General features: G+C 28.8%; 2 protein-coding genes across 3 annotated transcripts in view; both read right to left on the bottom strand.

The window, feature by feature from the left end:
- Positions 1 to 16,327, bottom strand: part of Sap47 (Synapse-associated protein 47kD) — a 125,871-nt gene that overhangs the window by 107,975 nt on the left and 1,569 nt on the right. The window contains exons 2-3 of one of the 2 annotated variants that reach the window (XM_083078424.1): positions 9,751 to 9,957; positions 7,547 to 7,632 (exon numbers count right to left, since the gene is read on the bottom strand). In XM_083078424.1, the coding sequence (XP_082934550.1) occupies positions 7,547 to 7,632; positions 9,751 to 9,957 (293 nt within the window). The remainder of the gene's footprint in view (positions 1 to 7,546; positions 7,633 to 9,750; positions 9,958 to 16,327) is intronic. The other variant, XM_083078425.1, reaches the window with a different exon arrangement.
- Positions 8,641 to 16,327, bottom strand: part of LOC145959509 (uncharacterized) — a 33,802-nt gene continuing 26,115 nt past the window's right edge. The window contains exon 16 of the transcript XR_014435068.1: positions 8,641 to 8,685. The gene's annotated coding sequence lies outside the window, so the exon portion shown is untranslated. The remainder of the gene's footprint in view (positions 8,686 to 16,327) is intronic.

The raw sequence follows: 16,327 nt of genomic DNA, 5'->3' as shown, positions 1-16,327 counted from the left end.
ATCCATCGAGCTCGCTTCTTTCCCCTCCCATTCAACTTCGTCACTCTATCTTGTTAATCACTGCGTTCAATTCATGTTCCGGAATAGCGGGCCAAGAAGTCGCGAAGGAAAAGAAACAAGGTCGAGGATGGCGAATGCGTTTACATCTTATGCGTTATCAGACTTGAATTTCTTCCGATTTGCATCTCTCAAGCCTTCTAGGTAGATAGTGCGGAAATTGCACTTTTGTACAGTGATTGCTCATTCACAGCAAAGAATTCTCGCGATGAAATTCTAGCGATCATTTCTACGACAGATTGTTTTATAATGAAATGTTTACATGTTAGATTGAAATCAAAAATTTTAAATTAAGTCAAATTGAAAAATACTTTTAAATATTTATTACATTAAATTTATTACTATACTGTATACATACATTTAATATATTATATTAAATATTAAATAATAATAAATTATATTAAATTATATTAATTATTAGTTATATAAATTATATTAAATAATAATAATAAATTAAATATTAAAATAGTTAAATATTAAATGCATTATTTTAAATAAATTAAATAATTTATATTAAATATTTTAAACACATATGATGATGTCTTTGTTGATGAAATTGGAAACAAAAAAATAAATTTAAAATATATATTTAAAAACTCGTAGTTATATAAATATAATATATATAAATATTCATATATAAATATTTTCTTGAATTTGAATAAACAAAAAACACTTCATGAGCCTTTGTAGTAAATATTATAACTGTTATACTTACATGTATATTTCATTAGTATATAAATATTGTACAGGGATCCCATAAATCCACTCGATTCAATAAATAAAAAAAAATTAAATTTGCTCTGTGCGATTATATTCGTATATTTTTATAAATTTTTGAACAATATTGCAAATATCATTCGCGTCTTTACAAGGGTATATTGCAGAGCAGAGATATGTATTCATATAAACCGTCTCGCGGCTTTAAAGTTCATCAAACATCCCGTCCCACGACCTTCGCGCACGTTTTCAAAGTGAGCAAATAGACCGAGTTATCCTACCTTATTGTTGAAAAACTCTCAAACCTTTTTGCGTTTTTGCCCAATGAGAAAAGGAAAAGATATTCAAGAGAAAATTTACCTTGAATAATGGTACTTAATCATTCTTTGCGACTCGTTTCTTCCCTGTCAGATCGATCCCCAAGCCTATGTACACAAATTACAGATAGAATTGCGATTTCTGACAATGACATTATAAACGCCCCATCGCACTGCACACAGAGAGGGAGCAACATGAATCTTTCACCGAGTTTCGTCACCGAAAGAAACGCGAAAAATTTGTCATCGGACAATAAATGAAAAAAAGTGATATATGTGATAGCAAAAAAATTATATTAAAAATATAATAACAAAAGTACATTATTAATAATGACTAAAATAAATAAATAAATAATTTTAATTACATTATTAATATAAATATAAAAAAAAAATCGAACAAAATTTTCGAGAAAAGATACTTACAGAGTAACAATATATTTAAGAAATATGGCTTCCCCGATAAAAGAATCAATTTCCGCGTCATATATAAGGCGATCGTGAACAGGGTATCTATTTAAATCTTGTAAAAAAAATTCCCTAAAAATTCCCTGACTTTCCAGGTATTTTTATTTAAAATTCTAGATAAAGAAGATTATTTTAAAGATTTTCTGGTGCAATATTCTAAAATAAAATTTTTTATTATGTCTTCTAATTAATGTCTGCTTTTCACTCATATGAAAACGGAGTCATTAAAGTTTCAAACGCTAAATGTACAGAAAAAATTGAAAATTTGTAAAATAAACATTTTTTATTTGCATATTTTCATTTTTTTTATCACTAAACATTACAATAAAGATTATACATATTTAATATTTCGTTAAAACATTGAATATATAAATAGAGGCAGATATAATATATGTATACAGGTCCCTCATGTCCCATTTTAATCGATCACCCCGAATAACTTTTTTAATTTTGATTGTAGAAAAAAACGTTTCAGACAAAAGTTATATGGTTTCAAGGGGGACATGAGACGGTGCCATTAGTTTGACCTTGAAGAGTCAGCTGAAAGTCACGTGAAGGTCACCTCCAACTTTTTAAATGGGACACCCTATATGCTTTTACATATTCTTATAGCTCATCTCGAGAGCTTTCCAAAACACTATAATTAAGTTAGTTTTCATTAAGTACTTTCCGAGTTATGAGGCTTGAAATAATTTCTTAATTTTACATAAACTGTAAAATATCTTGTAAAATATTCATTTTTCGATTATCTTACCTTAATACTTTTATGTACAAAATAATGAGAGGAATCAATTGGTGTAAAGAAAACACATAATTGTTTCGAAAAAAAAAATGTAATTGTTAATTGCAAATTACATTTTTTTTTTCGAAACAATTATGTGTTTTCTTTACACCAATTGATTCCTCTCATTATTTTGTACATAAAAATATTAAGATAAAATAATCGAAAAATAAATATTTTACAAGATATTTTACAGTTTATGTAAAATTAAGAAATTACTTCAAGCCTCATAACTCGGAAAGTACTTAGTGAAAATTAACTTAATTATAGTGTTTTGGAAAGCTCTCGATATGAGCTATAAGAATATGCAAAAGCATATAGGGTGTCCCATTTAAAAAGTTGGAAGTGACCTTCACGTGACTTTCAGCTGACTCTTCAAGGTCAAACTAATGGCACCGTCTCATGTCCCCCTTGAAACCATATAACTTTTGTCTGAAACGTTTTTTTCTACAATCAAAATGAAAAAAGTTATTCGGGGTGATCGATTAAAATGGGACACCCTGTATAGATATATATTTATAAATATATTTCAGACACATAATTGAAAATTTATTAATGAACTGTCAACAGACTGCTAATTAAAAAAGCAAAATTATCAAAGAGAAAATTTGTCAAAAAATTCCCCGAGTCACATTAAAATCCCACGAGAATTCCTTAAATTTTGCAAGCACAAAAATCCCTGAAAATTTTAAGTATTTCCCGGGAGTAGACACCCTGATGAGAGATATTTAAAATAAATGAACGCTATGCGCGCGAATTATTCTACGAGTAGACACGATGTACGTATTTATATAACGAGATGTGAAAGGGCGAAATGTTAAAGGGGCTATATTCTGTGACGTGTAGCGAGCCTTTATCTACACATGTAGTCTTTAATGCAGCAGTTCGTAATTGTCTCTTTCAATTTACAACGTATGATGCATTACAATAGGACGTTTCTTGACTGAGAAAAAGGGAGAAAACTTTCCTTCAAGAGAGAGGAAACCTCGTGTGTGCAGAGGATACATATAACGTCTAAGTATCATATGTATCTCTGAAACAGAACGGCTAACGGGACCCACAAAAAGGTTCGCCAGATAAAGGGTACATGAATGATACAAAGGTAATTTTTCTGGGAAAATGGGCAAAAAAGGAGAGATATCGCCGCTTGTGCGGCCATAATATTGCGTGCGTGGAAGCGCAGATAACCGCTCGTGGCAGAAATCGAATTTTCTGCGGACGCACAGGACGATTTAGCGGTGTGTGTAATCAAACGCGACCGAGGCAAATTAACTAATAATTGCGCGAACGATACAAACCTATAATTAACGGGTTAATTTAAAGGATTTTTAATTTGTCCCGCGCACGAATATGAAATGTGTGTAAAAATATTAACGTGACTCGGGGGATATTCCGTCGAAAATATTATTACAAAATCAGATTATCATAATCAAACCTCGTTTCATCTTTACAAATTAAAATAATTGTATATATTTTATTTTTATATCTATTTTAATTGAATATATTTTATATATTTTAATATATAACAAAATTTATCTTAATTGTATCGGATGCAGATAAAAAATAGTGAAAAGCAAAAAAAAAGAATTATGAATAAAAATAAATATAAAAAAATATGCCATATAATAAAATATATTAATATTAATATATTGATATAAAAATATATTAATAAAAATATATTAATAATTATCCCTGATTTTTGAGTTTATACGAATAAGAGTATAAAAAATTTTTCTCAAGCACCGTTGCTTTTACTTTACCATTCTCAAGAAATTCCCAGAGTGCACTTTGTCAAAAAAGCTTGCTTATGAGACAATACTTTTCCCGATTCGGACGAAATTTAAGCATATTTCATTCATGAATCGAAATGCATGTGTCGCGTTAAGATTTCAAAAATATTTCGCTCACAATATTTCGTTCTCGTTTCCCCAAACATTTTGCGCGACCTTTTATTACCCAACATGTGCTAACTCATTTCCTCCTCACGTCATAACTACACTCTCGTTATAATTCTACGAAAAATTTCAGAAGTACGATGGAAAAAGTACGTTTGCATTATGCGAGAAATTACGATGTAAGGGAAATGATAAGATCTGTCGACATAATGTAATTTCAATGGAGAAAGAAATAACTTGTTTAATGTTGAGAATATATACAAGCGCTTCAGAAACACAGGGCTTCGTAACAAAGCGTCCATTTCAAAGGGAATCATTATTTGTCGACTCGAATATCTAGAGGTTGGTTTAAATATTTACGATATTACAAAAAGAATATCGAGTTCCTACATGTTAATCTAAAAATACTAAAACGAATTAATGTACGCGCAAAAATAATGAAGACAAACGTGATTATGAATGTCAACTTCTGGAAAATCTGAAATTTTCAGGAATTTCTCTCTTGTACATGAAAAAAATCAGGGAATTCTCATGAACTTTTACTGGAACTAAAAAAATTTTTTTTAAATTCATTTTTTGATAATTTTGTTATATTGTAATTAAAATCAGCAAGTCAAATTATGTGTGCTTAAAATGTATGAATTAAAATATATGAATTATGTGTGCTTAAAGTATATTATAAATGCATATCTATATTTTTTTACATATTCAATGTCTTAACAAAATATTGAATTATATAGTATATATTTTTTATTTTTTATTGCAAGTTTATTTCTAATAATAAAAAAATAAAAATGTTATGCAAATGAAAAATGTTCATCTTATAAAAACCATTCAGTTTATTTATATTCAGTTTATTTCAGTATAATTATCAACTTTTTAAGAGATTCTGCATTTTTCCTTTATACGAATGAAAAAAAATATTAGAAAACGCATACAACAGAAAACTTATTTTAAAAAGTTACATTAAGAAATCTTTAAAATGTTTTCTTTACTTGAAAAATATCCGGTAGATCAGAGAATTTTCAGGGAATCTTTTTATAAGATTTGAGTAGACGCGATTTTTTTTTCAAATATCGTTTAAAATTATATATTCGCTCTAAAAATTTAAATAAAAAACTTTTAAAAATTTGTTTTTAGAAATAGAATTGCAAATCCATTCAAATGCGTTGACTACAAAGATTGACGGAACTGTTGACAACGATTAATACTACGTGCAATTCAAATCGATAATAGCTCATTGCTTAATCGCATTACTCTTATGAATGTATGCTAAATTTCGTGCTTGTAAAGCGTGAAATTCTGCTGTTAGCTATTTTACCAATGAATATGTATATTGCTTCGCAGAGCCGTCCAGGAAATCAAATCTCTATTGTAGAACAGTGGGAATGAGCGATCAAACACGAGTGGATACTGAAATGCACGAGGCGCATGTTGTACCTATGCAATCAACCTTTCTTTTCGCATTCTTGCAATTTTTTAAATTGATTTTAGCATCAGACTGAAAACACTATGAATTTTATTATTAATTTTCTAATCACACCGTAAAAAAAAAAACAATTCGCGTGGTGGATATCAGCCTTAATATCAGTCACTTTTACACAAAATATAATTTCTTTATAGCATCTCTTATATAATATATTTACAGATGAAAATTTAATTAAAACTTTAATACTACCATAATTTTTTAAAGTGAGCGCAGAATAAAGAATCAATCAATTTTTCTCTGACACGGCGAGAACGCCCGAAAATTGCAACTGAAATTGAGTACAATTTTCGCGCGAATGCTTTTTCATTAAATATTACAGTCAATCCCGAGCCAACGGGCGTACGCGGTGTCACGAAAGGTGAAGGATAAAGTCAACATTTGAAGATAACGCAAAGTTATTCGATGAAAACGCCCTTTCAATTTTATCTATCTAGACAACAGTCTTACAATAGAAAGACAACTTATGATAGAAAATATCTATCCTCAAAAATTTCCTGAAAATTCCTTGATCTTCCAGGTATTTTTGTTTAAAATTCCAGGTAAAGAGAATATTCTCTTTAAAGATTTCCTGCTGCAACTTTCTAAAATAATTTTATATTTTTTTATCACATGCATTTTTAATGTTTTTTACTCGTACAAAGGAAAAACACAGAACGTCTAAGTTTATTAAATTTATAATTATATTTATTAAAATTATTTTTTTTCTATCATTATTAAATACTACAATATTATTAAATATTATAATATGTATATTCATACATAAGAATATGTATATTGAATATTTCATTCAGACATTGAATATGTAAACAAAAATCGACAAAAATAGATACATATTTATAATATATTTTAAATGTATAATTTGCTTTGCTTGCTGACCCGTTCCCAATATGAAAGCAAAATTCAAAGAAAGAATTTTTTTTAATTCCATGAAAATTCCTTGATTGCTCCAAATACAAAGAGCTCTCTAAGAATTCCAGGTTTTTCATGTATACACTGAGAAAAATCGTTTGATTGTACCAACAAGACGTATATGATTGAAGGCATTTTGGTTAAATCAAACAAGAATTTCTAGTTATCATGATAAGACTTGATTTTTTATAACTAGAACGTTTAATAGATTTTACTATAAGGATCTGGTTAATATTTTCTGGTTGAATCTATAAAATATCTTATTACATTAACTTCTTTGCTTGCCGCTAGGCGACGAGCCACTCTTAACTTAACTCGTATTCAATATTTGCCATGAAATGTATATAAAGAACTAGTATTAACATTAAATCCAAGGTATATTGTGTTTCTCTTACGAGCAGTAGTGCCATAAAGAGGGCGCTAGCTCTCTGATTGTGTGTGTTTGAACTGCATTCTCTTCTTGCATCACTGTTTTATCAGTTTAATTTCTAACAAACTGAATTTAAAATAATTTATTCAATAATCTGGATTAAATTTATCCAATAATCTTGTTGGAATTCAGAATATTAAACAGACTTTTGAAATTAGATGGAAAAAATTTTAGACGACTTAGTGCTGGTGAGTTTAGTATTATTAACCAGAAAATTTGGTAAATTTAACAGGAAGAAATTAATCAGAATCATCTGGTAATTCCTACAAGAATTCTGGTTCGTCCATTTTCCAACAGACATATTGGTTGAATCTACCAGAATTCTAATTAATGCAACCAGATTTTTTTCTCAGTGTAGAAGTAAAGATGATCTCAATGAAAAATATATAAGACGCTTTAATGTAGCGAAACAATGTACATAAATGGCATTGAAAGTAATGCCTCTCGTCGAACAATACATCCATACAATAATATAACGAGACTTACCGGCACCAAAAGCCTGTTGTCCATTTTTGTCGTCGGTCGGGGTGCCCTCTAAACTCGCGGGACCGCTGTCCGCTCCACCGGTTGCACTGTGAAAATATTTTCTCCGTGAATTCCACTGTTTTTACCCGATAACAGTGTTGGATCGTCGCAAGTGAAATATTGGATTTCAAAAGCTTCAGTTTTATAAAAGTAAACATCTTTCAATAATCAAGTATTATACAAGTATTGCGGTAAATGACGTGATCTTCTTTACAAAAATACATTTAGATTTTTGTGATTGCGATTTCTCGAATTATATCACGATAAATTTTATGAAAAGTTTCATATCAAATATAACATTGTCGTATATGCGACTTTAAAGGAGTAAATGCGATTGTAAAATATATCAGAATTACTTGTGTATGTTTATACAGGGTGACCCATTTTAACTTAGGCAGCCAAATAACTCGAAAAATAAGCAAGATAGAGAAAAATGTTTTAGACAAAAGTTGTATGGTTTCGAGGGGGCCATAAGATGGTATCATTGGTTTGACCTTGAAGAGTCATTTGAAGGTCACGTGAAGGTCACTTCAATTTTTTTAAATGGAATACCCTATATATTTTTGTACATTCTTGTAGCTTATTTCGAGAGCTTTCCAAAACACTATAATTAAGTACCTTTCCATTAAGTACTTTTTGAGTTATGATGCTTGAAATAATTTCTTAATTTTACATAAACCGTAAAATATCTTGTAAAATATTCATTTTTCGATTATCTTACCTTAATACTTTTATGTACAAAATAATGAGAGGAATCAATTGGTGTAAAGAAAACACATAGTTGTTTTTAAGAAAAAATATGGAATTGTTAATTGCAAATTACATATTTTTTCTTCGAAACAACTATGTGTTTTCTTTACACCAATTGATTCCTCTCATTATTTTGTACATAAAACTATTAAGGTAAGGTAATCGAAAAATGAATATTTTACAAGATATTTTACGGTTTATGTAAAATTAAGAAATTATTTCAAGCCTCATAACTCAAAAAGTACTTAACGAAAATGTACTTAATTATAGTGTTTTGGAAAGCTCTCGAGATGAGCTACAAGAATGTACAAAAATATATAGGATGTTCCATTTAAAAAAATTGAAGTGACCTTCACGTGACCTTCAAATGACTCTTCAAGGTCAAACCAATGATACCATCTTATGGCCCCCTCGAAACCATACAACTTTTGTCTAAAACATTTTTCTCTATCTTGCTTATTTTTCGAGTTATTTGGCTGCCTAAGTTAAAATGGGTCACCCTGTATATGCTCCTTTTTCTGAACGACCAAACCATAATTTATTTATTAGTATTAAATAGATTTAAAAAACCATTTCATTGGATTAGTGCATTCAAATAATTTTTTTTAATTTTTTTTCATTCATATAACTATTATATAACTATTATATAACTATTATATTTATATAACATCATATAATTCTGATCAATGCTCTTTTTTAAATACGTTTTCTTTTCGAATTGTAATTAGAATTTGAATAAAGTCAATATGATAATTCAATCGTTTTGATAAGATTAGTTATTTTTTAACCAAACGATCAAATATCATAATTTTTTCATTTTCGAATTTTCTTATTTTAAATATAGTAATTAGAGATTTGGCTTAAATAATCAAAAAATTTTTTATTTTTTATTTTTGAACAGATACACATTAAACAAATAATAATAATTAAACCAATGTCCAAGAAAAAGGCACATAAAGTTTGGAAAATATAATTTTATAAGAAAATATATCAAAAGTTTTTTTTTAACCATTTTTATATGTTAAATATTTTTTTTACTTAAATATCCTTTTATATAATTCAAAATAGTTTCAGAAAATTATTTGCTTTTTTTTAAGTAAAAAAAGTTTAATCATTTTCAATGTACGCGCTCCCTTAAAGTCAACGTAAGAAGAAAAATTGAATATCCATAAAAAAAATTAATATCCGGAAAGTAAAGTTAAAAACACGCATTTCTGATACTTTCACACTTTAATCTTCTCATTTTTGATCGAATTAAGATTGCGAAAATATTTTGCGCGACTAAAATATGAAAAATATTACTAGAGTTTTCCGATCATATCTTATTGTCTCGGAGATTAATAAAAATTAATGATGAAGAGGTGATATTAAAAAGCGTGTGTAAAAGTTTAATAAAGATTTAAGAAATACACAACTACCTGCTTGCGTCATCATCCTTCACTTGTTCAGCGACAGGAGCCTGGCTCTCCTGAGGCACCTGGCTCTCTTCTGTCTCAGCTGACGGTGGAGCCTCACCCTCGCCGGCTCCGGCGCCGCGGCTTAATCCGGGTATACCGCCACTCAACCAACCGGACATTTGATTCTTTACCCCGGCGAACATTTCCAATTTATTGCCCTTCGGACTGCCAGACAAGAGAAAAAATCGTTTTAAATCTGACGTTTCACGAAATCTCGTCGGAAATGCTGGATAAAAGGAATTTCGCGACTTTAATGAAAAATACGTACGCTTTTCACACCATCGCATATTTAAGCGAAAAATTGAGACCTTAAAAAGGTTCGAGATAACGGAATGTGAATGCATTCGCGTCGATAACAAATGCCTAAATGATTGATTGATAATGTAAAATGATAATATTAATTGAAATTGTAAAATGATAATGCGACTCTTTGTAATAATTAAGATTGCACAATACTCATTCAAGATAAGATATTCATTCATAATATTCTATTCATATTGAAAATTTTCTGAGACCTTAAATCTTGAGTTTTTGTAACAAAAATGTCTTGTATTTTGTCTCAATTTTATTACTAATTTTTATCTAATACTGAACAATTGTTTAAAATAATATGTAACATAAGCTTCATAATGTATAATAATTTATAAGATAATAATTTATAAGATACTATTTATATAATACTATATATATATATAAGATACTATATATATTTATAAGATACTATTTATATATTTATAAGATAATAATTTATAAGATAATTACTATTTGTCATTTATTTATTTTCCAAAACACTATATTATATATTATTTTTTCTGAAAAAGTAATTGCACACAATGCTAGAATGCAAATGCAATTTACACACATACAAGAACTGCATATATGTGCTGCATGCAAAGTTTTGTGTGGCTAAATAATTGTCTAAAATATTATATTATTATTTAATTTGTTTAATATATTAATGGTTTCGAAATTTATTAATGTAAGTGTTTTAATTTATTAAATAAATTTTTTAAATTCATGATATAGAGATTTTTTTTTCTAATTTACAAATATACATATCTTAACTTTTTTTAAATCCAATAATCTGCACAAAATCAATAATCTTGACAATTTTAGTTTTTATGTTATTTTGAAAATCAAAAATATTATTTTGAGCTTTTCTTGAATTTCACAAGACAAAACAATATCAAGATTACCTTGGTATCTCATGCAATCCTAATAATAATGTAAACAATAAGATCGAATAAACGTAATCTGTTTGCATAATATCATTTCCGTTCAAGAATATTATAAAATGTACGTCTGATAATATTTAAAAAAAAGAAAATACAATAAAAACCACAAATAGACACATAAAATCGATCGATTAGCGCGAGGAAATCGAATTAAAGCGTGATAGCTTAGATAGAATTACAAACGCGATCCTTTTAATCGTTTCCCAAAATTCAGGGATATAAAAGTTCGCCTCGTTTAAAAACTTTCTTACTCGGCCAAAAATTTACGATCTCAGAGAAACGTGAATGTCGTGATTTACATGCATTGTCTTATAACAAAGCGACTAATTATTACACAAAAGACTTGCAGCAACGCGAGACAAAATTCTCAGCGGTACTAATTATGCTTATGAATCTCCGGAATATATTAATGAGAATTTCGAAATGCATTACGAGACATAAACTCACAATAATATAATTTAATTGGTACATATAATAAGGTATATCTAATTTAATTATATAATAATAAGTGATAATGTGCAGATACTTATTTTAAACACAAATATTTTTTTTAAGAAATTAGACAGGATGTCTAGTTAATTTTCATAAAGAAATTCCGCGAAAATTCCCTGATCTTTCAAGTATTTTTGTCCAAAACTTCACTAAAGAAAATATTTTAAAAACTTTTTTAGTGCAACTTTTTAAAATAATTTTTTTTATTGTATACATATTGTATACATTATATATTGTGTATACATTTTTTAATGTTTTTTATTCATACAAGGAAAAAAACGCAGAGCGTTTTTAAGTTTGTAAATATATTGAAGAAAAACTAAATAGCACTCATAAGATGGACATTTTTCACTTGTACAATATTTTCATTCTTTTATCACTAAAAATTACAATAAATGATATGGTGTGTGTGAAGTTGGCGTCTCATTTTGTGGAAACTCATAAATAAATAAGAGTTCTGGCTTTATTTACAATAGTTCTAGAGTTCCTGATAGTTTAAACAAATAGTTCTGGCCATTAAAGCAAAAAAATCGATTCGGACAAACTGAGACGCCAAGTTCACGCAGCGTCTCACTTTGTCCTACGGCGTTTTCCTTATCATTAATTATCAGAAATGAAAAGATCTATAGTTCTACATGAGTTCTAAGAAGAGTTCTACCTTTTAAAAGCAAAAAACACTAATTAAACAAAAATAAAGACAACCGGATACCAATAGCTATAGATGTCGAGGTGAGATGCCAGTCGATTTTCGAGAGTTCTGCTTATTCTAAAGCAGTTCTCGTATAGTTCTGGGCATGTACATTACATTTCCAAAGAGTTCTGATAATTTAAACAATAAAAAAATTTGTTAAACAATTATTTTCCCCGAAAAATGCATATTTTCGAGTCTAAAGGTGAGACGCTAGTCGATTTTCAAGAGTTCTGCTTATTCTAAAGCAGTTCTCATATAGTTCTGGGCATGTACATTACATTTCCAAAGAGTTCTGATAATTTAAACACATAGAAATTTTTAAATCTCATTATTCTACTCGAAAAATGCATTTTTTCGATTTTAAAGGTGAGACGCCAGTCGATTTTCAAGAGTTCTGCTTCATTTAAAGCAGTTCTCATATAGTTCTGGGCATGTACATTACATTTCTAAAGAGTTCTGATAATTTAAACAATAAAAAAATTTGTTAAACAATTATTTTCCCCGAAAAATGCATATTTTCGAGTCTAAAGGTGAATATGACCACCGTCTCACCTCGGTACTTATACGTACGGCGTCTCACCTTTATGCTCGAAAATATGCATTTTTCGGACAAAATAATTGTTTAAAAAAATTTCTAATTGTTTTTATCACGAGAACTCTATGTAAAGGCATTCATTATGCTCAGAACTATACGAGAACTGTTTTAAAATAATCAGAACTCTGAAAAATCGACCGGCGTCTCACCTTTATGCTCGAAAATATGCATTTTTCGGACAAAATAATTGTTTAAAAAAATTTCTAATTGTTTTCATCACGAGAACTCTATGTAAAGGCATTCACCATGCCCAGAATTATACGAGAACTGTTTTAGAATAATCAGAACTCTGAAAAATCGACCGGCGTCTCACCTTTATCCTGGAAAATATGCATTTTTTGGGCATAATAATTGTTTAAGAAAATTTCTAATTATTTTTATGATCAGAACTCTATGGAAAGGCATGGTACATGCCCGGAACTATACCAGAACTGTTTTAGAATAATCAGAACTCTGAGAAATCGACCGGCGTCTCATGTCTATGCGGGTACATATAAGGATCCGAGTGCCTTTATTTTATTTTAATTAATATTTTTTACTTTTAAAATGTAGAACTATTTTTAGAACTCTAATAGAACTATGTATCTTTTGAATTCTGACAATTATTGATAAGGAAAATGTCGTAGGACAAAGTAAGACGCTGTGTGAACTTGGCGTCTCAGTTTGTCCTGAGCTATTTTTTTGCTTTAAAGGCCAGAACTATTAATTTAATTCATCAAGAACTCTAGAACTATTAAAAATAAAGCCAGAACTCTCAATAATTAATGAGTTTCCACGAAATGAGACGCCAGCTTCACACACACAATGATATGTACTGTATATTCATTACTTCGACATTTCAAGACATTAAATTATGTAAACAGAAATTATATAAACAAAAAATGTGTAAACAAAAAACTATTTAAACAAAAAACTATTTAAACAAAAAACTATTTAAACAAAAAACTATTTAAACAAAAAGATAGATATATATTTACAATATTCAAAATTTTTTTAAAATATAATTTATTTGATTTGCTGATTGTTTACAATTTAGGAGCAAAATTATCAAAGAGAGAATTTTTTTTAATATCCCTAAATATCAGTAAAATTTCATAATTCCCTGATTTTTTTCATATATAAAAGAAATCCCTGAGAATTCTAAATTTTTCAGGAAATAGGCATTCTGAATTGCAATAATAATAAAATAATAAAAAGTTTTATGATAAATATAAAAAGTCCATTTATATGACATAGTTTCGATTAAATCTCTATCGCGAACAAAGCTCGATAATATCACGTGCGAACGAACGTCATTATTACCGAGACACGCACATCGCGGTTTTCATTTCGTAAATTCCAGTATATTCGCCAGGTGGACGTCGGTCGAACACGCGGACATTGATTTCGCGCAAATGCACGAGTCGCTTTGTGTATTGACATTTGACAGGCACTACACTCGCGACGCACGCATCATTCATTTCGCGATAAACAAAGGATCGTTTCGACGTTGCGGTGTCGTTGAAAAATCACAGAATGGCATATGAACATTTTATTGTTGCTTATTACGAAGGACACGTGTATTATGTATGATCGTCTGAGAAACACATTCCATTCTTTGAGTCATTATTTATTTGTTATTTAAAATATGAAAAAAGGAGAATTTCTCGAAAAAATAGAAAATTTTTTATTACATTTCAAAGGAATATTTTTTCTCGAAATTTAATTCGAAAAGGAGCAAACTGCGGATATATTTATCTTACATTGTAATAGTACAAACTCGAAAATTTTTAAAACTGGATTAGAATAAATAATAATAAAACATAAGAAACAAAATTTTTTAGATATGTCGATCTTCAAATAAATCTTCTTCAATAAAAATATAAAGATGTATCAATATTAAATGGTCAATATTAAATTGTATAAAATTGTAGTTTTAATAAAAAAACGCTTTAGTCGAGGATCGAAACATCTAAAAAAAACTGGATCTGATTTATTATATTTTTATTTGTGTATTATTTTTTAAAATTTTAATTTTTCAAAATTTGTATTATTCACAAAATAAATATATGCATACATATATCTGTAGTTTGCTCCTTAAATCTTTTCATTATTTTTTTGTTTTATTAGCTTTAAAGCTTTTTTTATCATCTATCTCTTCTCAATGTGAAAATAATATATGTATACAAGGTGTCCCTCAGACTTAACGAATCAGCCGTTAATGATAGATTCCTGAGATCATTTGGAAACGAAAATCTTAATACCAAAATGTTGAGGAAGATGTAGTTTCGGCGCTACAAAAGATTAAAAATTACCAATCAACGCGTTAAGATGGGTTTTCATTTGACGCTCGACGGTCATTTTTAGCGTCAAAAGACATCATGTGATCAAAAAATGACGAATTGGTATCTTTATTTTTAGTCACGTGATGTTTTTTGACGCTAGAAAATGAACGTCGAGCGTCAAGTGAAAACCCACCCTTACATTCTCCTGTGCTCAGGGACATATATAGCGCATCAAGGGACTCGCGTACAGCGCGATAATATCGATATCGATAGAGGGATCAATATAACATAAAAAATAGGATTCTGCAGTGAGCGCGATTATGTCTTCGATGCGAGAATAGTCAGTAGTTTGAACATTTTTATGAAGTCTCCCTCAACATTTTGGTATTAGAATTTTCGTCTGCAAATGATCTCAGAAATTTGCTATTAACGGCTGATTCATTAAGTCTGGGACACCCTATATATGTATGATATATATTGAAAAACATATACGATTAAAGGATAAAAGATTAAAATTGAGAAATATAGTCATTTAAATACTAAAAAGACGTATAATTGTGCGTGTCTTGTTTCTATAAGTATATAAATAAAAAATGCCAGCAAGTGAAATATAAAAATTCCTTGTGAAATTTTTCAAGTCATCGTACGTTATAAGAAAAGAATAAATACAATTTCGCTAAAAGTTATACTTTTGCGAATTTTTAGAATTTAAATACCATAAATAAAATAATAATTTTATAAATTAAGGAGAGAGGAACGTGTATAGGTTTGCAATTGAATATTAATCAAACCATATATAATATATATAACGACCTATCAATATGCATCAACGCATATTACACCGTGAATGCTTTTAAATATGCATCAAATTGATATGAAATTAACTACGCACACGTATTAATAAAAATAAAGTTTACTTTATATCACAGCATCATCAAATATTTTATCGACCTAAAAACCACGTCTCATAATTATTCTGCACAATCGTAAAATTATAAGTTGGCACGCAATTAAAGTCAGACGAGACAATTAACATTGGAAAGATATGTATATAAGGTGTCCCGAATTTAAATGTCGACTTCGAGAGTGCAAGGGGGATCGAAGACTAAGAAAAAATCCTTTAGAAATTTGTTCGTTTTTGCTTCGTTTCGAAGAAATCGGAAAAAAGAACAAACGAAAGTTTTCTAAAAAACGTAAAACAACAAACAAATTATCAAGTTTTTCGAAAAGTACCGTGAGATAAAAGTTGTTCGACATG

The sequence above is a fragment of the Camponotus vicinus genome, unplaced genomic scaffold (assembly GCF_025532165.1).
Source record: "Camponotus vicinus isolate PSW18456_S1 unplaced genomic scaffold, iyCamVici1.0 SCAF_1, whole genome shotgun sequence".
Taxonomy (NCBI): Eukaryota; Metazoa; Arthropoda; class Insecta; order Hymenoptera; family Formicidae; genus Camponotus; species Camponotus vicinus.
Note: the sequence above shows the minus strand (reverse complement) of the source record. Positions and strands in the feature narration are given on the sequence as shown.